This window comes from Anoplopoma fimbria, chromosome 5 (assembly GCF_027596085.1).
Source record: "Anoplopoma fimbria isolate UVic2021 breed Golden Eagle Sablefish chromosome 5, Afim_UVic_2022, whole genome shotgun sequence".
NCBI lineage: Eukaryota > Metazoa > Chordata > Actinopteri > Perciformes > Anoplopomatidae > Anoplopoma > Anoplopoma fimbria.
In genome coordinates, this window is record NC_072453.1 from 10,582,899 (window position 1) to 10,604,299 (window position 21,401).

General features: G+C 40.0%; 2 protein-coding genes across 3 annotated transcripts in view; both read right to left on the minus strand.

Moving 5' to 3' along the window:
* Positions 1 to 9,852, minus strand: part of baiap2b (BAR/IMD domain containing adaptor protein 2b) — a 57,307-nt gene extending 47,455 nt beyond the window's left edge. For both annotated transcript variants that reach the window (XM_054598731.1, XM_054598730.1), the window contains exon 1: positions 9,569 to 9,852. In XM_054598731.1, the coding sequence (XP_054454706.1) occupies positions 9,569 to 9,643 (75 nt within the window). In that variant the 5' untranslated portion in view covers positions 9,644 to 9,852. The remainder of the gene's footprint in view (positions 1 to 9,568) is intronic.
* A 4,684-nt stretch (positions 9,853 to 14,536) lies between these two features.
* chmp6b (charged multivesicular body protein 6b) lies at positions 14,537 to 19,725 on the minus strand. Its single transcript, XM_054598732.1, has 8 exons — positions 19,507 to 19,725; positions 18,871 to 18,980; positions 18,352 to 18,439; positions 18,175 to 18,261; positions 18,018 to 18,083; positions 17,845 to 17,925; positions 17,613 to 17,685; positions 14,537 to 16,550 (listed from the first exon to the last, which is right to left on the minus strand). The coding sequence occupies exons 1-8, from the start codon at positions 19,567 to 19,569 to the stop codon at positions 16,501 to 16,503; spliced, it is 618 nt and encodes a 205-aa protein (XP_054454707.1). The 5' UTR covers positions 19,570 to 19,725; the 3' UTR covers positions 14,537 to 16,500.
* Between the last annotated feature and the right edge of the window lie 1,676 nt (positions 19,726 to 21,401).

Sequence of the window (21,401 nt, forward strand, 5' to 3'; positions counted from 1 at the left end):
TTTAACTGTTTGTGTGTGTGTGTGTGTGTGTGTGTGTGTGTGTGTGTGTGTGTGTGTGTGTGTGTGTGTGTGTGTGTGTGTGTGTGTGTGTGTGTGTGTGTGTGTGTATGTATGTATGTGTGTGTGTGTGTGTATGTGTGTGTGTGTGTGTGTGACTCCTCTCCATGACCTGCCACCACACACACGTTTCTCAGCGTGTTCATGTGTCAGCTGGTGTACAAACACTCATCACTCACACGCTCACAATCAGCACAGAAGCAATTTGCCGTCACCGCTTGACGTTTTCGATCAAACAGCACAGGTGATGTCCTAACATACAAACACATACTCCTCTGCTTACCCTCCAGCTGTATCATATACCCGACGTTTAATTAAATTTATCTACAACAGAGCAGAAAGAGGTCATAGATGTGCAAATAACATCTTGGTAATACACATAATAACATGATGGGATGCAACAGTTTCCCACAGTGTGTGCATGTGTGCCTTTGTTATCTTACGGTTCAGTGAAGCCATTTCTTTAGTTAAATCCACATTCAGTTCTGTTCTACTGCTTTATCAGAGACTTGTACTGATAAACAGAGAGCTGTGTTCATTCTCACGAACCCTGACGGAAACTTTCCAAACAGTACAAATGGATTAGATTGGATGTTGCCGGTGGCTTGGCCTGAAATGTATCAGCCTTTTTCCTTCAGGAATGAATTAACATATCATGTAACGAGCAGTACAACAACCTCCTTTTAAAAAGCTTAACGTTTCAACAATGAGGAGAAAAACCTCTCTGAGCTGCACATGTTGCAATAAATGAACCGGTGGGGCAAAGTGAACGCACATGCTCATAATGTGAGGAATTTATGCGAAAGTTTACCCGTGTCACGCTGAGGTTAAACCTGTCAAGGTCACACCTCATGATATATTGTTTACTTGTGGATGTATACTCAATATTTCATACATTTATTCCTAATATCTATAATGTTGGATTAAGGAAAGCTGAGCCTCTATGGCCGACAAATTACTGTTACTTAAGGCAAAAAGGAGAATCTTTTTATTTCCTTTTATTAAAAAATGTGTGCTTTCTATTTTCAAATAAGTAACATTTAGAGCATGTTAATATTGTGAATGTGCACTGCTGAATCATGCTCATAAACACAAACAAAATTCATGGATATTACAGCGGCATTTCTCGGCTGTAATTGCATATGTATGGTAATTACATGGCAGCCTCATTATTGAGTCTAATTGTGTAAAATGATTGACTTGCTCTGTATACGACACTCTTTATGAATGATGAAGCACGCAAGAAACAGGCTGTAAAATATTCTCTTACTTGCAAAAACTTACCCTACATGTATACTCAGGTTCTTCTACCAAACTGGGAAGAACATTTCTTTATTGTCCTGGCTTTGTGTGCAGAAACCCTGTCTTATTCAAACTACAGAGGGTCGTACCAAAACTGTTGCCATGCAGCAAAACCATTTCATTTATTTTTATACATGCATATGATCTGCACCTGACTGAATTATGCTGCCGGCAGAGACTTTCTAATCCCTCACACACTCCATTTTAATGTGTACACCTGTGCAATCTGATTCAATCCAATACAACCGCTCTGCCATAACCTGTGCCCCCGAACACATACATTCATATGTGCATTGTGTATTAAAATAAGAAGCAGTGGACACCATTATTGCTAATGTGTAAAAAAGCCATTATAGTATCCCCACTGCATTATATATACTGTGTGTGGGGTTGATAAGCTGGGGTATTATGTCCATTAGTGTTATGTCTCATTATTCTGTTTCCCAGGAAATGGACAATGTTTGTTCTGCTCAGTCAGTGTGACAATCACCGCGCTAAAGCTGCACTGCTTCAACGCCCTCAGGAGATGAAAATTCACTGCCTATCTGAGAGTGTGTGTGTGTGTGTGTGTGTGTGTGTGTGTGTGTGTGTGTGTGTGTGTGTGTGTGTGTGTGTGTGTGTGTGTGTGTGTGTGTGTGTGAACTCAGCCAATTTCCCTTTCAGATGAGCTCTTATCTGCAGGCGGTGGCAGAGTCAGCGCCCCCTACTCCACGGATGCAGCTTTAGGAGGAGACGGGAAGGGATGTGGGGGGGGGGCACTTCCGCCGCCATATATGGAAGTGCTGGAATCCCCCCCCCCCACCCGTGACAGGGCAACCCCATCGTTATTCACCTCACGTTCGGTTCATACCACAGGAAAGCTGACGGTGTCCTGAGGAGAGTGAGAGCAAGGAGGGAGGGAGTCTCCCCTGCCGCCGAGCTGATCATCATCATCATCATCATCATCATCATCATCATCATCATCGCCGCCTCAGACTGACGCATCACATTTTACCCACACACGCACACAAGGTGAATGAGCTCACACGGACACATATGTTCACAAGTGCGTGTGTTCATTCACAAATAGCGACGGCCACAATGAGGGTCTTTAAAATAAAATATGACAGGGAGCGTTTCATTTTCTGGGCAACATCTTCCCGTGCAGAGACATGACGTACGACAGTGTATCCGCATAGCGTGCAGGAGCGTTTGTGTGAAATTTGAAAAGGATGCAGTCTGGTAGAGCAGTGAGATAATGGCGCATTTCTACTTTAAAATCCCACAGAGGGAGCCCACCTCTTTTTCACCTCATTTTACAGACTACATGTAACTCTGCAGCCACTTCGATACACAGACACACAAACACTGCAGCAGGAGATTCAAGCTTTTTCTCGCCTCTCAGTCATTCTCCGGCTTTAATTTCAGTCTAATTAGAGTCAGTCCTGTCTTCTCACCCTGCTTCCATTCATTCTGTCTCTCTTTTGAGATCTGTCCCAGTAACTTTCCCTTCATCCTCTGCCAGCCTCCTGCTCCCTGACCGCCTCCACCTCTCCTCCAGCTCCAGTTAGATAACTTACAGATGTGCTAAAGGCTGCTGAAGCGCACACACACCACACACACACACACACACACACACACACACACACCAGATGCCAACAGTTATGTTGTTTGACAGCTATGAGAGCGCTGTTGTAACAGAGCAGTTGGTACAAATCTAAATAATAAAAGGATAGCACCACCGTGCACTCCTGCTCCGGGGTGATGCCTTCTGGAGGGGGATTCTGGGTCCAGCCTCTGCTTAAAGACAAATATTTTATTCATATGTAAAGTGTAGTGTAAACAAGCTACACAGAGGATGCCAGTTCGAAATTCTGTTAACGACATTATGTGTTTTTAGGTTCCTAAAATCTGTATGGCTAGGTAAAAAAAATAAACTGGCCAAACGGTGACAATAATGTCATGTTGAAGCGTTTCTAGCTAATAAAACTGAATGTTATTCAGCCACATACTTCCTATCATCCAATGTTTGTACTTTTTAAACAGAAAACACATGTTTTGTATTGTGATATTTACTGGATATGACATACAATACAGACAACAGCAAGCAGGAAACTTTCAGAGAATCTCCCTTCATCCAGCTACCAGATTATGGAGGTTTTTGAAGTGAATTGAGGAGGTATCATTAAATCCTCAGCACCTCCTCGTCCATTGCAGCACTTTCAAAGCGAGCAACAGGAATAAATAGAAACAGGCGTCCGACAAAAGTTCTGCGTCGCTTACCGCCAGTTATGACACGCTGCCATGGACATAATGCGCAGAAATAAATATTCCAATAGTTGAACCTATATGGTTTTAAGAAGAAATGTATGAACATCAATTTTGACAGCCATTGTGTCCACCTGCAAGACCAATAACCACTTCACTGTTTTGGTCTCAACAAACTCCTGAGCTGCTTAATTTTATCCACATCTTCACCAGCCAGTTGCTAAATGTGTCAGTCTTCTGTTACATGTAGATGTGACATACAGTTTGATTCTATGAGTTTGTTTCTTGCCTACACTTTCATGACTCAACCGTGAAACCAGGATAATCAATATGATCAATAATACAACACTCAATGCAGGTTAGAGTGCACGAGTAGAACACTGTACCTGCTCCCCTCTTACATAACACGATCAAACCCCACCCCCACCCCCATCACCGTCAGACAGCCTCACGATGACGCTCGGGAACACTGAAGCTGCCCAAAAGATTAGTAACGAGGCACAGAGCTAGAACAAAGCCCCGAGCTTGAGGAGGCACATTTTTTTCTGCAGGGACAAAAGCACAAAGCCGGTGATGAAGCTCCGAACAGAGACAACAGAGGTGAAAGCATGTGTGACTGATCAGAGAGGAGGAATCAGTGGTTTGAAACAATCACACTGGAGAAATCCTGCCTGAGCCGAGCATTAGGACTCGATACGCTTCCATCCACATGAGAGCCGAGGCTAGAGGCTCGGTTTCACCTCAAATGACCTCAAACATGAACAAAGCAGTTCTATCTGCACTGGTCAGTGCTGAGGCTGCACATGAAACCAAGGCATCTTTTCATAGTGAGAAGGAGGGAAGATGGGGAAGAAATCAGAAAAAAACCTCCCTTTCTCCATCTATCCACTGCTGCACTTTATCTTTTCCCTGCCTCTCACCTGCAGCAACAGCTGTCTGAGAACACACAACCAACAGGCGATAACTCTGATAAGACGGCAATATACTAATCACAATCCAACTGAATAATGATGAAACACTGGCTGTGGCCATGATACAAACTATATAAACTGTGATATAACTGTATATATACACGTTTTTTCCCCAGAATGTTTGAGAAAATGACCAGAAAACTATTATTGTTGACTGGGATTCTCTGCTTTTTGTCCACATTGGTTAAGAAATGCTCAACAGGGGGAATGAACTGAGCAGATTGTACTTGTGTGACTGTGGGGATAAAGTGTTCGCTAGCATTACTCATGCTTGAAAAAAAAAAAAAAAAGAAATCGGTCCCTTGAGAACAAATAGTTTTGGCCTCGCATGAGCGCTGCCGTAGTTTTGTGTCTTGTGGAGGTTGGACGTGGAAAGATGACAATATTTACGGAGGGATTTGTAGCTCCAATCACTAGAGGATGCTCCCCCGGTGACGGAAATACAAATACTATTACAGCAATACAAATACTAATACAGCATGGAGCTCGAGAAGAGATTGATGCTGTATACCTTTTATAACGCTGCTCCTGTACAAGTTTCACAACAATAAGAGAAAGTGATCCAATAATCCAATAGGAACACTATTACTGCCCAGAAATGAAACTTGATGCTATGAAGATTATGTACATACAATGGAAAATAGGGCTGGACAATATGTTGATATTATATTAATAATGTGATATAAAGATATCTCATAAGAGTCGTCTTTTCTTGGTTTTAAAGGCTGCATTACAGTAAAGTGATGTCATTTTCTGAACTGACCTCTTAGTCATTATATCCTTGTTACTGATGATTATTTATCAAAAATCTCATTGTGTAACTATTTGTGAAAGAGCCAATAGTCAACCCTACAATATCAACAGAGGTATTAAATAAAACATATCATGGTATTTGATTTTCTCCATATCGCCAAGCCCTAACATAAAAGTGACGTTTCCAGAAGTCTCCAACCATCTCTTAAAAACACAATATCAAATTTACATTTGAGAAGCTGGAACCGGCAAAGTTTTCATATTTTGTTCGACTTTTCAATTAACTGATAATCAAAATTGTTGATAAATCCGCTAACGATCAACGAGTAGGGCTGCTTCACGGCGATGTCTGACTGACAGGATTTGTACCGATTGGATGCAACTTTGTATTTAATCTAAAAACATGGTTATTTCATGTATATGCAGTTTCTTCATGGATGCTCGGAAAATTAACCACACACATATACGTGTATATATATATATATTGCCATCTCAACATGTGTTTTCATAAACAATAACAGACTGTTTCTATATCTATATCAACCACACTTGATGCTATCTGGCCTTGTCACGCGTGGCGAGATCCTCCACGAGGAGCTGGAAGACGTGATTGGTAGAAGACCACACACACCACACACCACACACCACACACCACACACACACACACACTGAAGAAAGCATGAAAATCTATCCATTGATCAGCTGATCTCTCTCTGATAATCCACTCCCACCATCTAAACCCACCAAACACAATCTCCATCCAGCCTCGCCCCGACACCCGAGCTCCACTCGACACACGGCGCCTGCGGCTCTGTTGGGATTACAGCGCTCGGCTGAATACGCTTCTTGAATAAACATACAGATGGTGCTTGTTCAGCAGCCACAACAACCTGAGGAAAAACACACTTTACCCACATCATCAGTGGTGGAACGCGCTAATCAACAAACCAAATCCAGAGGGACGCTTTCACTTGACACCTAACGTTTAACTCCCCTCAGTATTTACATTTTTCTGATGTGAGGTAACGTTACAGACACAGATACGATGTCGACCACTCAACAGTACACTATCTGACAAACTGGCGAAAAACACACACACACACACACATGCAGTCGTGAGACACTGCCCACACACACACACACACACGCACATATTCGCCCGTGTGAGTCATCCAAAAATTACATTCAGCATCTCTTGTTTCAGCAGCAGAGCAGCGAGGTTAAGGCTTCGTTGCTTTATTGTTGGTTCTGATTTATTGTATTCTGGCAGATAATAGTCGAACAAACAAACAGCATGCGGAGCGGCTAGAAAAAAAGAAATAGTGTTGATCCAGGGAAAGGTCATCGGTCTCAGTTTGTATAGAACCACCTGGGATTAATTAAACCTCACTCTTCTCTGCTTTTAACCGTCTGCAGCTGCCCTGTTATGATGGCTGCTGATTTTTTTAAATATCAAACCTATTGACAAACACAAAATGTGTACGCTAGTGGCTCCAGCTTTCATTGTGAACCTGCAAAACACTCCACACAATTGTAGCACAGATGACGCTGACTCACATGCAATTTTTGCGCCAGTCATCCTTGAAAGGAAAAAAAATAAATAACATCTATTTCCTGAGAGGGTTTAGGTAACCGTTATGCAAGTCCAATATCAGCCAATCAGCATCATGGATTAGACATTTGCAAACATTTTCTAGCAAGTCAAACATGGACCATGTACGGCTTTCTGCTTGACACTTCATTGTGATATTACGTTCTGTAATTGATGCTCCCGATCCCCATATTGATGCTGCATGATTTTAAATGGCTGACATTTGCCGTCTCTACCTTTCTGGAGACACAGACGTGAGTGTTATCTAACGGGAGCTGGCACCTCTGGGCCTCCTCATCTCCCACGCCTTTAATGAATTAATAAAGACCTGTTAGTTCATCTAAACCTAGCCACACACAAAGATCAGCTCCTTCATTGGATCGACTCTAAACCCCCCCCCACCACCACCACCACCACCACTGCAGCACCAGCAAGCATAGGCCTCCTGCCGTCGGCGCCCAGCGGCGGGTCAAGCTGGCGGCGGCGCTCTGCTCCCACTGACTCCGTAATGATGCAGCCTGCTGATGACAGGAAGAAACCCCACGGTTGCATTTCTGCATGTTGGCATTTTTCTTTTTTTTCTTTTTTTTCTATACTCCACAGCTGGCGTTCTCTTGCTGAGGCGTAGCAACTAATGGTCACGCTTTTTTATTGATTACTCGGTCTTTTAGTCATATAAAAAAAAAAAAAAAAAAAAAAGGCCATTACTTATCTCCAGAGCTCAACGTAGCATCTCCTAATGGTTTGTTTTTCCTGATCGACAGTCCAGAACCCAAAGACGCTGAGTTTATAATGATACACAGCAGAGGAGAGCAGCAAACCCTCACAATGGAGAAGCTGGAAACAGAATGTTCTTAATTTTACTTAATAAATGACTTAATCTATGATTTAAATATCATTACCATTCATCTTTTCCCAATTATTTAATCACTTCAGCACTGATTTTCAAACAGAACTGCCTACTTATACGCTGCAGTACCAGCACACATTCACATGAATACAGATTCTGGCCATCTTCCTCCTCCTCCTCCTCCTCCTCCTCATCCTCCTCTCTGTGGTTTCTCTCCAACTCCGACTATTAACGATGCAAAGAAACCTCCCACAGGTCACAACATCAGGCTCCTTCTCCTTGTGCTCCATTGATCCCTCATTAGAGTGTTTTCAGTGTGTTTGTTTTTACATGTGTGCTTTCATGAAGCTTTAAAGTCGGCCACAATCTGAAATCTGAATTCTTAAAATCACACCATCCTGTGAACTCTCGCTGACCCCACCTCCTCAAACGGACCTGTGGCTCAGTGAGCCCTCCTTCTCCTGCACCGGCTCTCCCGTACGAAGAAGCTTTCAGGCGGTCCGGTTTACTCGGAGCGTTCTTGTGGAACAGTGAACAAGTTTCCTCACATAAAAGGAAAACCCTTGTTGTGCTTCCGCTGCTGAAATCCACCTCACCTGGAGAGATGCCCTGAGAGCAGTGAAAGCGAGGAGTAACACCTACTCCTCCGCCTCCTCATCCTCCTCATCCTCCCACCCACCTGCCTCTGCTGAAGAGGAGCTCTGTTGTGGGAAACAACCACAGAGGGAGCAGAGCGTTTGTCACCTTTAGCCTCTCGAGTTTCAGCGAGTGCAGGGTGGTCCGTTCAGACCAAGTCGAAATTTCCCCTAAAATACCTGTGATGTTGAGTAATTAGAGTTTTCTTGACTTGAGTCACAAAACTGCATCTGAACTTGAGGTGTTTTTTTTTGCAGAAGCACAGGGTGAACAGCAAAGTTACAGTTCAGCTTCACTATTGCAACTATTTGAATCATGACAACACTGATTTCCTGCTAAAGCATCAATAAATGCATAGAAATGCAAACCACTGAGAACATTTAGTTAAAGTCACTACCAAAAATAAAGACCCCCCAAAATGAAGACAGTTGGGTCCAATGGAGACATGTTGGAGCCTCTGTGCTCTCTCACACAGGTAATGTCTCTAGCTCAGCTGCTTCAAGTATGTTCCCACAGATGGTGAGATCTTCTGGAATATGTGGAGAAACTTGAACTGAACTGCCCCCGAGGGCAAAATTAAATGTACATGACTGACTTGCACCATTATATTGCAACAAAAAAAAACAAAAAAACACTGAAACCAGATATAGAGGTTAGTTTGGATGCTTCCAGTGGTTCCACTTGTGCTTCAATCAATCAATTAGTCCATACTGCATATTATTTCATGCCTATTTGTGCATTTCTTATTGCTGTCATTTGACTTTGTTGATGTTTGTCAAACTGTGGAAATAGATTTTTTTTTTTTAAAAAAGACACTTTGCTCTAACAACTTGTGACAGGCTTCGTTAACATTTCTGATTTCTAATAGACTAAATAATTGATCAGTTGACCTTTCAGGAAAGACAATCAGCTGCCTTTGTAGACCAACATCAGTCTCTAGGAGCTGGATTCATTCACAAAGAGGAAAAAACAATGAAATGCTTTTTTTCTTTATCATGAAATCACTCCACAACACAACAGGACAGCAGTCTTTAACTGGATCAAAGTTGTCCACTGTCTGTCCTCTAACAACGCTCCTTCATCAGCCCTCCACCGGTGCAGCAGGTGTCCCTCCGCGGCAGGAGGACGCATGCTGAGCGGGCACTGAACCCAGCCTCTTACCTTGTAGACATTCTCCGTTATACGGTGCACCTCGTCGGTCCGGGACATCCTTGTTGGTGCGTCGGTCACAACCATAGACTAAGATTTCCCGTTTAAAGGTTGAGGTTTTTCCCGGAGCTGTGTGATGGATTCTCGGCTCTTGTCTGCCTGTGACGGAGAGACAAGCTCGGCTGTCAGTGGGATCCCGGCTTTTATAGGAAAGTCCTTCGACCGGCTCCCCACGCAGCTCGTCCGTCGGTGCGTCTCGGCTGGAGCGCAGAGGCGGACTCACGGAGAGGGGCGGTGCTGCCTTCAAGGGCGGTGGGAAATGAGCCCTATAGGATCCTTATAGGTTTAAAAAAAAAAAGATGGGACAAGTTCTGTTAGATATTTGATATTTTTTATTTTTTTTTGGACAACAAGTGGGTAAAGTTAAAGATTCAATTGTGGGAGGAAAATGTGAGAAATTTGTGCGTTTGAATGTAACCAAAATAAATTAAATAAAAGAGCTAAATAAAGTGTGTTTCTTCCCCCATTGGTTTACTCCTGGAGGACAAATATATATATAAGATAAGATAATCCTTTATTAGTAACGCAGCGGGGAAATTTACAGGATTACAGCAGCAAAGAGGATAGTGCAAAACAAGAGATATAGTAAATAAAAAAAACACAAGATCAAAATAAGTATTGTAAATAAGCAAATGAGCAATAAAAAACAGTAAAAAACAGTAAAGAACAGAAGAGAATCCACAGTAATATTATATATACAGACAGAAACTATTATAAATATTGTATTGCACAGTGTATTAGTGTATTAGTGTCATGTGGTCTGCTCATATATCATCAGAGGTGTAAGATAAAATAAGATATGATAATCCTTTATTAGTCCCAACAGCGGGGAAATTTGCAGGATTACAGGAGCAGAGAAAATAGTGCAAACAAGAGAAATAAGTTTTTAAAAAAAACAAGATTAAAACAAGTATTATAAATAATTAAATAAGTAATCACACAGTAAAGAATAATAAATAAGTAAAAACTTTAAAAATCCATAATAACTAAATATTTTATAAACAGACAGTGGATGGCACAGACAGACACAGTACAATGATCTGCAATGGACACCTCGGGGCAACAAATCACCTCTCTATTAACGACCCCTATTCCTCCAACACTGATGTAAAATGTGTGTTTTTTCATTCAAGGTTCCTACCTGGACACAGGTGTGTTGTGTGATAAGGGCCTCAAGATCAGGAAATAAAGCCAGGTGCAATTTAAAGGTCACTAGCATGCGGATATGTTGTGCTTCAGTGGTGCATATTTACAATCAAATGTTTTATTAAAATAGTACAAAGACATTGACACACATTAAGACTGGAGCTTTGGCACAGTTGCCCATTATGCCCAATTGCTTAACCAGCCTCTGATCAACTCAGCAGGGGATTTCTGCAGACTCTTCAATCTCCATGTACTTCTGTCTGTAGATGGATAATGTACGTTTAAGTTGGAGAAAATCTTAAAGTATATATTTTTTGAATTTAATAAAGACTTTCCGGTACGCCAAATATGAATAAAAATACAAGCACTAAGCAAGAAGTGCAGTAATTGTTTTTTGTTAATTTGTATGCAAGTTGTCCTCTCTGATGTCACATATTCAGGTCTATTTTTTAGGACTATTTTCTGTCATCTTCTGAAATTCTTTGCAGGGTGAGTAATTTGCCAAAAAGCCAAAGGCTTTGGAGACGGGAGGATGGGACTTTCTCCACAACGCTGTTAATTGGCATTTCGCTTTTTCTTAATAATTTAATTAAAACATAAATGATGTATTATCCTCTGCCACCCTTTCTTTCTACTTCTCTAGTATCAATTAACCCTAACTGACCCTGAACAAAAAAAACACCAGAAAGTGTGACACAGGATTTTACTGTGACTCCGTGAACGCAGCATAGCATTATAAAGAGCCTCGCCTCCTCCTCAGTGTCATGCGCTGCCCACGCCGCCGCCTCTGCTACAACCATTCAGAACACCTGACCAATCACCTCCATGCAGAAACTAGAAGAACAATAATATCTACACAAACATCAAATCTCTATAATATCATCATAATATTCTTATATTCACATGTAGTGTCTGTTTTTGGCTTTTTGCTTTATAGTATTTATTATTTAAATAATATAGTAGCTTACACACTTTCCACATATATAGGAGTGTTTATGGGGGTTGACGATGTACCTTTTAATATACCTTAAGATTAAGAGTTGAGCTGGTGTTCATGTGTTTATTTACCCGGCTCTATAGTTGTGTGGGCTCCGGTCGGTATGAGTGGGACGGAGCCACATTTTCATGGATTTCAAAGCCTTGTATGGTGAGATGGGGAATCCCACACATCTTAGCGCATCACGATCTGAAGGAGGAAGAAGCAGAGACAAAAGCAGAACATGACAGACACACCTTTCTCTATTCTTCTACACTATTTTTATTGTGATATTTTAGGGCTACTAGTAGTCGGGAGGATATTAAAGTGGAACCTCAGAGGGACCGATTATGTTTTGATTGTCACATCTGATTAAAAAAAACAAAAAACGAAGAGACCATAATAAAAATAAAAATCAATAAGGCATGTTCGATCTGTACCAGAGCAAACACAAACCTCTGTCAGAGGGGCAATTGATTTATTCTTTTGTGGGTATTCCATCCCTTCAATTAGTTTCTATAATTGAATGTCGTTTTTCATTTTGTTTGCTGACTGCCAATCCATCTAGAAGTCTAATTATACACAAATGATTGAAGATAATGATTGTTAATCACAGTTAGTTTAAGTAATAAGCAGAGCTGGGGGCTTGAGACAACAATGAGGAGTTGAGGCTTGTGTTGATACAAGAAAACATAATGATTCAAATCTCTTATTTTGGCCTAGAAAGAAAACAGCAAAATAAATCAAACAACAGCTACAGAACTTGGATATATAAACAAAAGGTTTGTACAAGACATGGATTTGGTTTCAGTTATGTAAAAAAAAAAACTATTCACACAAATGTAAGATGTGAGACTTGACTGCTCAAAAGAGTATTTTGACATTTTGAGAGATAAAATGATTAGCTTTCTTGACAATAGATTGCTGCAGGGATGACATTTGTAGTACAATAATAAATATGAAGCTACAGTCAGTTAGCTTAGCTTAGCATAAGGAACGGAAACTCACATGTTATCATTTCACCACATCATTTTAAAGTTTTAAACAAACCAGATACACTGTGTTAGTTAGTGAGATTTATCACTGTTGGGAGGTGGACTTTGTTACTTTTTGAAAGTTTTTTTTGACAGCCAACAGTTGTCAGATGACAGGAAATGACAGGACATGAAACCATGTTTGGACTGAGACCTGGGATGTAGTGTTCCAATGTCAGTATCTGTCAGTACCTGATAATCAATTAACACTTGTCATGTGACTTGGACTTGTTATTTAGGACTTGAGAGTTTATAATATATATATATATATATATATATATATAAAACATGGGCTTTAAATTTGAGTTGGACCTGCCTCTGTGATTGAATAGATGGCCCTGTGTTTGTATATTCAGTACACAGTGGAGGTGTAGTCAGGTAGGCAAGTATCTGGGTGGGCAGCACACACACACACACACACACACACACACACACACACACACACACACACACACACACACTCGCCTACATACTCGAAGCATCCATTCAGCAGCATTTGATCTCGCCTTCATGACCATCCCACTCACCACATCGTCCTCTCAGCCAATATATCTCCGCTTCAGATCCACGTCTGTGATTCATCCACGCGGGGCTCTGACATTCAGGCTCCTCCCACTCCCACACAGCACCGACGGGCTTTTAGTGCACCGTCAGCTGCAGAATGGAGCCGGTCCATTCAGAAACAGGGTTCAGTAACTTCACAAGGACACCAATTCAGGTTGTTTCAAGCTCCCACAAGGCCTGAACAATGGAACTTCAATACGCAGGCTTTGTGTGATGAAAATACCTCAAGGTTATGGATAACATTCAACGCCTAGCTGATGCTTTTGTCCAGTAGAAATAGTTAAATGAGCTTTATAAGACTTTTTATCTGAGAAATAAATCTAACATTCTTCTAATATCTTTATCTGGAAATAAAGGCTACATTTTATAGATAGACAAAAGTATAATTTAATGAATCAAAAAATAATGGATGTGCTGCTGCAACAGCCTCCGTTCATCTCTACCTTCTGGACATCCTGGGAGAGGGATCCTTTCTCTGTCCTTTTCACAGTTAAAGTCATTTTTTTTTTTGAGGAGTTTTTACTTTTCTGATGCGAGGGTCCAAGGAAAATGTTGTACAGATTGTAAAGCCCTCTGACGTAAATGTGTGATCTTGGGCTATAGAAATAAACTCAACTGAATTGAATTAATAGGGTTGAGGTCAGGACAGACCAGTTAAGTTCTTCCAAAAACAAACTGGGAAAACCTGGTCTTTGTGCTCTGGGGAGTATCAGTATGGTTCAGACCTGCTCTTTAAGAAAAGTGTCTTTAGATATCTTCTGTTATGATTTGGCGCTATAAACTATGATAGAATAGATATCCACACTCTGAAATCTATGCAGAGAACACTTCATTTATTTTAGCTCTAACGGACTTTAGATGGAAAGCTAATAATAAAGTGTCCTCTGCTTAAGTGTGCAGATATCTTTTCTATCAGTTTGAGCTTTTTGACTTCCAGCACCCTTAATTTAAGAATAAAAGTAAAGAAAGTATTTACACTTTATAAAATAAAATAAATGTTGAATTATCAAAGAGTCTTCTAAGAAAACATTAACATATTCTTCTGTAGCATTAAATCTTCGGTTGTACAGCATAATAACAAGCAGTGACTAAAACCAAGGCACCTTCTCTCCTCCACAAATGTTTCAGAAAATATTTGTCTCCACCTTGTGTTTAACTGTGGAACATTAGAAGTGAGATCTGCAGTGAAAAAACTGAATATGACGTTTTAAAAAAAACACTTTTATTGTAAAAAGGATGTACAGAGAGAGAGAGAGACAGAGAGAGAGGTTCAACTTCCAGACCACTTTGAAGACGAGCAGTTTGATGCTGCGCTGATGAAACGACGTCTGCAGCCTGACAGTGTGACTCATCAGTGTTTTCTGTCTGTGAGATTAACTGATTTACAGATTAGTTAGATGGATATTCAAAGATACACCAGCGTAAGCCTCACAAATGTAGGCCATCTTTCTTGCAGCGATGTAACACAGATCTAAACAATCAAAACAGTAAAATAATTACAGAACCCCTGATATGATAGTAAGACTCGGTGGGTAAAGATCCAATCCTTCTGTTAAAGTTATTTTACCTTGAAGCGATTACAGACCGTTGTCATGGTTTCACAGGTAAACCCACAGATGATATGATTAGCCCTTTCTCCAATGACACTGAGCTAATCCACAAGGGGAGCAGAGAATTAGATCAGTTAAGCTGTTTGAAAAGGGGTCAGCGTGAGGGAATATTTTAAGAAACAGATGCTTATTCAAAATGTTTCGGTACTTTTCCAGGACGGGAGAAATAACTCGTAATAACTGGCCCGGCTGTGACGACGGAGGCAGACATGGTTATGTGTTCGTCAAGCCTGATTTAAAGGGTCAGTTCACTACGATTCATCACTCAGTCCTCTTTCTGTCTGGAAAAGCAGAGTTTCACTTTAAAGGAGACACGTCATACTCATTTTAGGATTCATACTTGTATTTTTTGGTTTCTACAAGAGTATGTTTGCATGCTTTAATATAAAAAAAAAAACACCACATTATTCTGCTTATACTGTCTGTCTGAATACACCTGTATTCACCCTCTGGCTGAGATGCTTCGTTTTAGCGCCTGTCTCTTTAAGACCTTCTCCCCCAAAAACAGCTTGCTCTGATTGGCTTGAGAGAACAATATGTCACACCTGTGCAAAGGTTGTTCTCAAGCCGTGGTCAGTTTATTCTAATTAGCAAGTGACATAGAAGGGACGACAAATCTGATTGGCTTGTTGAATCACATGTTTTCTGTTTGTGGGTTGGTGGGAACTCCAGAAACCTAAATATTTTTGATTAAATTAGTTTTGCATGATACGTCATGAAGTCACATTGTCTTTTCTTTTTTCAGTTTAAAATATTGTCAGTGTTTTGTTTTTTTATTATTAAAAAGCAGGATAAAGGGGTCTTTGAGGGAAAGTTCTCCATCTACACTGAGAACTACCAGTATTCTGACAAATGAATGCAGAGATACGGGGCACCATCATGACACCGAAACACATGAAATATAAATCTCTTTTTTTCTCAACATAGTTCATGTGATTAACAGAGCAGATATGTACGATGAAGACCAAAAAACTGTTTAATTTTAGTCCGATTTTTTTTACATCTCTGTCGTTTTTCTTCTAGTATTTCTTTGGTGGCGATTAGTCCCAATAAAAACGTTTCGCAGCACATTATCAGATAAAATTTAGGCAGTGTTTTCTGGAAAGGGATGTTGCTGCTGTGTTTTAAAGGAAAGTACATTTTCACTTTTGAGCGTCAAAACCTCCATTGTTCTTAAAAGGAGGCAGAAAATCTCAAAGATTTACAATGACTAACACATGCATGCGTTTAAGTGAAGTGATTTGTTGGTGAACACTAATGAAACAAAGGTTAGGCACAGTTATCTGATCTCACAGGTCTTCATGGTTCAGCATTTCTCCAGCAGATGAGTCCCTCATGAGTCGACATTCAGCAGCCGAAGACAAACAGCAGCCGGGTGATGATCTTATGGAGGAAGCTCAGTATCTGATAGAGAGAGGCTGCTGTGACCTCATCACAGGCCTCTGAGGGGAGAGAGGGAGAGTTCTCCAGTTCATGTTTGTGTGGTTGAAGGTAAATGAAGGGACTCGTGGAGAAGATCCATCAGGTCAGCTGACGGAGAACCCGTCACGTTCTTTAGGCAGCGAGCATCTCTCGCTCCTCCTTCTTTTTGGAACGTTCCCTCTCTGAGACAGAAACAGATTCACAGACTTACAGAAGGCAGCAAAGTAAAGACTAGAAAAAACCAACCGAGTCCGGTAGAGAAACTCTGGACTCCTTGTCTTTAGATACTCAGACAAACTGTTTTGATTGTCGGCCACATGCAGAAAACCATAAGCAGTCACAGGCCAAACAATAGTGATTATGTAGCATTCAACCAGTTAACATAATAACATATCAAATGACCTACTTGACAGTTTAACTCAAAATAGTAACTGTAACTGTTAAAATCTTTAAATAGGTCAATTTAAAACAGTGATATTATTCATCTCAGCTGATCAGGTAAACATGGCAGAACCTAAATAGTGTTTAAGTCAAAGGGAAGTGTGTTGACTTAATAAGCAGTAAATGTGTTGTGGTGATGAAAGAGTGTAACGTTAGAACACACTGTGGAACTAAACATCAGGCTCATACTTCGTTGCCAGAGGCACATGAGGTTTTATAGTCTAGAAACAGATTTTCTTGCAATCAAACTGGTAGAAAGCAACGTATTTAGGCCTTCTATAGTTTGACCTCTGACTTCTTGTATTTTTCTGTACGTGCCTCATAAAAGTCTGGCCACCCCTCCTCTAACTGACTAAGAGTTTGTTATAAATAAGATGTAATGTCACTCCTCCTTCTCTCTGCTCTCCTTTAACTAACGTTACTTTTTAGACATGTAATAAAAAATTGATTATGTAAAATCTCTGAGCTGAGAACGATTCTTCTTCAAACAGCATGTTGAGGCTGACACTGGATCCTCTTAATGAGGTCAGTATCTGGGCGGGGATCATCTTTATTTTTACTTTTCGACATGAAAAAAATATGAAATGCCTGAATTTATTAGAGAGGATTGTCTATAGCAGCTGAATCAAGGTTTGATGTTGATATGGATCCTTAAGCACAAAAGAGATGAACCTCAATATATATATATATATATATATATATTCCTATTAAAACTGCAGAATGCACACTGAGATCACATATTATACAGCTTAAATATAATCAGGACAACACAAAGAGGATGTTCGCTGTGTGAGAGGACGAACCTGGTTTCTTCTCCCTGGCCTCTGGGACATCCGGCAGCTCGTCTTCAGGAACTTCTGGAAGCTCAACGTCTCCCTGAGAACGAGAACAAGGCAGAGAGAACATGTGATCAAACTCATCGAAGGGGAGAGAAGTTCCTCTTTAACCCGAGTGTAACACACACACACACACACACACACACACACACACACACACACACACACACACACACACAGTCATGTTTATCAGACCAACCTGAGTTATGGCCTCCAGCTCAGCGAGTACAGCATCTTCATCCTCTTGTGAGAAAGAACCAGCCAGCATGTCGTCTATTTGCTGCGAAGACAACAAGCTCTCAGTAAACAACAAACAGCGTTACATCGTAGATCAGAGTTTAGAGGATATAGAAGATAAAGAAATGAACGTACCCTTTGATACTCGATGGCGTCCTGGGTTTCATCCATAATACGTTCCACTTCTTCAACAGACATCACCTGAACAAAAAGTCAACCAGAGCGCATTAATAACCAGTGATCAGCGCATCAGACAATCGATTACAAGTTGAGGAACATTTTCCTCGCCTACCTCGTGCATTTTCTTCAGACATTCATTTCCAACTTTCAACCCTTGAATGACTTTAGATTCGATCTGGGCGAACTCCAGGTCCTGAACCTGCAAAACGAGAGAGAAAAAGAGAGAAAGTGTCAGTTCCACCTTCGTTCTGTCGCTGTTTAACGCGCCGTGCGTCGGCTGAATCCTCACCATGCGCTCCAGGTTTCCTATCTGGTTCTCCGTCTTGTCTAGAAGCTGATCCTGGTAGCGCTTCTTTTTCAGCAAGAGGAGTGCTTTACTGTTTGGACCCAAAAGATAGCGGAGTTAGAATCAGTCTGAATAAAAGAACATTGAGCAATCAATTAAGAGAGAGTGGTTTCATGCAATAAAATAGCTTAAGAATAAATATTCCCTAGAAAAAAAGACATCATTTTTTAAGATACATACGTAGAAAATCTACGTTTGAAAGCCAAATAATAAAAGCCAAATTTGGTTTTGTGAGCATAAACTAAAACAAAATCAAGCTTATTATTTTGCTTCTACTGTCATTTTAAATAAAGTTAACATTTACACAGATTGTTTTTTTGTATATAATCTAGGGTCCCTGAATATTTTTGAAACTTTCCTGTGATGGACAAGGAGTTTTCTCCCAAAAATCTGATGTGTGATTTGCATAATATCATCCAGCATCCTTATTCAATAGAAATCTATCTCTCTGGTTCTTCTCACTCTTTTCTGCCATTTTTCAGCAGCTGCTTTGCTAGGAGTCTCTCCTTCTCCAGCTGCAGGTTGATCCTCTTCTGATACTGCCTCAGCTTATCTCTCTGCTGTTTCAGTTGCTGCAATGAGACAAACACACACACATTTCATTTACACACAGATATAGTTCAGACTGAAACATTAACATCATACAGCAGCTTTGAAGACGACCTTTAGATAGTGTTTCAGTCAGTTTCATTTCACTGTAAACAGAAACTGCAATCTGAATGTCAAACATACACACAAAGTACAACAACAACATGATATTATACTAAAATAATAATGCTACATTTATGTTGGGTCTATCAGCACCACTTTGGTCAAAGCACTTCATGTCTCCACTTCTTTATTTGCCATTTAAAGCAAGAATCAAAGATGAACCAACACAACAAAATCAAAGAGTATATATCAGGTGAGATTAGTGCCGAATGGAAGAGCAGCTTTGAGAACGTGATGGTCACAGACTGGCTGTGTACCATCACTGACACGCAATGTTGTTAAATTGCAACTTTATTCCACAGCAGTTTTTGCGTGTCTTGATCACGTGACAGGCACAGACTGCACAGTGTCTAATGAGGCTAATGCTAAGCTAGCTGTGACACTCACCAGCACCGCTTTGTCTTGTTCTGTCACTCGGCTGCTTTTCTTTTTCCCAAAAAGATTTCCCATTCTGACAAAGCATCCCAGCTACAGCACACAACCACGGGGAAAAAAACCAGATTTATAACTCTTTTTCTTAACAACTTGTAGGAAGCAGGTTACTGCAGCGTCTCCTCCATGATTTGTGTAGTCGTCTGTTCTCGTGGCCACACCCACACCAGGAAGTACGGCAGCTGGGAAGGGACAGAAAAAAACGGAGGAACGCGAATTGGAAAAGTCTGAGAAATCTTTTTGAAAAAGGGGGACAAAAATATTAAATTACGTGTTTGCTGTAAAATAAGCCTCTTTTCGTCTCTGTTTATGTATAAAATGAGCTACAAACGGAGTACACCTTGGGGAAAATCACCTGTGTTTGTCGCCCCCGGTGGTCACAAAGGGGAACTGCAGCACAACGTTAGTCAGACTACTTCCGGTGTTCACCTTCAAAATAAGGATTTCATTTAAGCAATGATAGTAAAATAAATTAATATTAAACGTTAATTGTTGGTTGGTTGCCATTTGGGAATTAGACACATATTTGTATTCATTTATAATAATCTCTCTCTATATATATGTATATCTTTATCAAACTATTTTTTCCCTTTTTCCTGAGTTTGTCTTACAATAAAACTATTGAAAAATATATATTTTTAGAAGTTTTGTGTCTGTATTTCATAAAATAATTATTATAATAGCCTCCAATAGAGAATTAGTGCCCCTTTACATCCTTCAAATTTGTGTATGAACAAGTTGTTATGTAGGAGTCATTTGTGTTTATTGTTGGCATGTCATACTCTTTTTTTTTAGATTTGCAATACAATAACTATTACAATACTATAACTATAATTATTCTGTCTGTATTTATAAGATTTATTTTTAGTTATTGTGGATTTTCTTTTTCTTACTTAGTTACTTATTTAAAATACTTTTCTTTTTTTTCTTTCTACTATGCACCTTGTTTGCACTATATCTATGCTGCTGTAATCCTGTAAATTTCCCCGGTGCGGGACTAATAAAGGATTATCTTATCTTATCTTATCTTATCTTATATACCATGAAGTATTATTTTGGACACTTGGTCGTGTTCATTGGATTCAAAGGGTTGTAAAGTGTTGATGAGAGAAAAGAAAGGGCACGGGTAGAGGGAGCACATACACTAAGAGGAACAGTGCAACGCGCTGCAATTTACATAAATGGAAAACCTACAAATACCTCTTTGTTCAACAACAATAAACAACAAAATAATAAATCGAAAAGTCAGTTGTATTGCATCTGCAAAATATCATTCCTATCCTACCTGTGTATCAGTGGCAACTGGAAATATGAATAGATATATAGATGTATTAGAAAGGGTGACATATTGCCATTACAATTATTATTAATTATTATAATCATTATTATTAGTAGTAGTAGCAGTATTGTTATGATTAAAACATATTTAAACAATAAGTATTATGATCGTAGATTATTTGTTCTACTGTTTCTATCTCATGTCTCATTAATTGCATTTTTTTTGTTTTCCTCTACATGCATGGTAATTGCACTTATAAGTGAACATAATTCAATAAACAACATTTAATATAATCATTAACATTAACGCCATTAACAATTGCTGATAGTTTGGTCCCTGTATTTTGAAAGTACTTATCGGAAATGGTAGTGTGCTGTCCTGTTTGCATTGATGCCGTCTTTATGAATTGTGCTGCAGTTCTTCCCTGAGACCACTGGAGGGCAGTAAGAACACTGTAGACCATCAAACAAAACTTATATGTTCTTGATTATAGACTGTACTTAGCTCTAGTCCTTTAAATCAAACATTAGCCAATTTTATGAATTTATTGTGTTGCAGTTCTTCACTCTGA

Bases quoted from the DNA above. Each gene is read 5' to 3' on its own strand.
- chmp6b (XM_054598732.1), bottom strand. From the start codon at position 19,569: ATGGGAAATCTTTTTGGGAAAAAGAAAAGCAGCCGAGTGACAGAACAA. The intron at 18,981-19,506 runs GTGAGTGTCACA...GTCTCATTGCAG, and splicing joins AACAAGACAAAGCGGTGCTG to CAACTGAAACAGCAGAGAGA. The intron at 18,084-18,174 runs GTAGGCGAGGAA...CTTTTTGTTCAG, and splicing joins GTCTGAAGAAAATGCACGAG to GTGATGTCTGTTGAAGAAGT.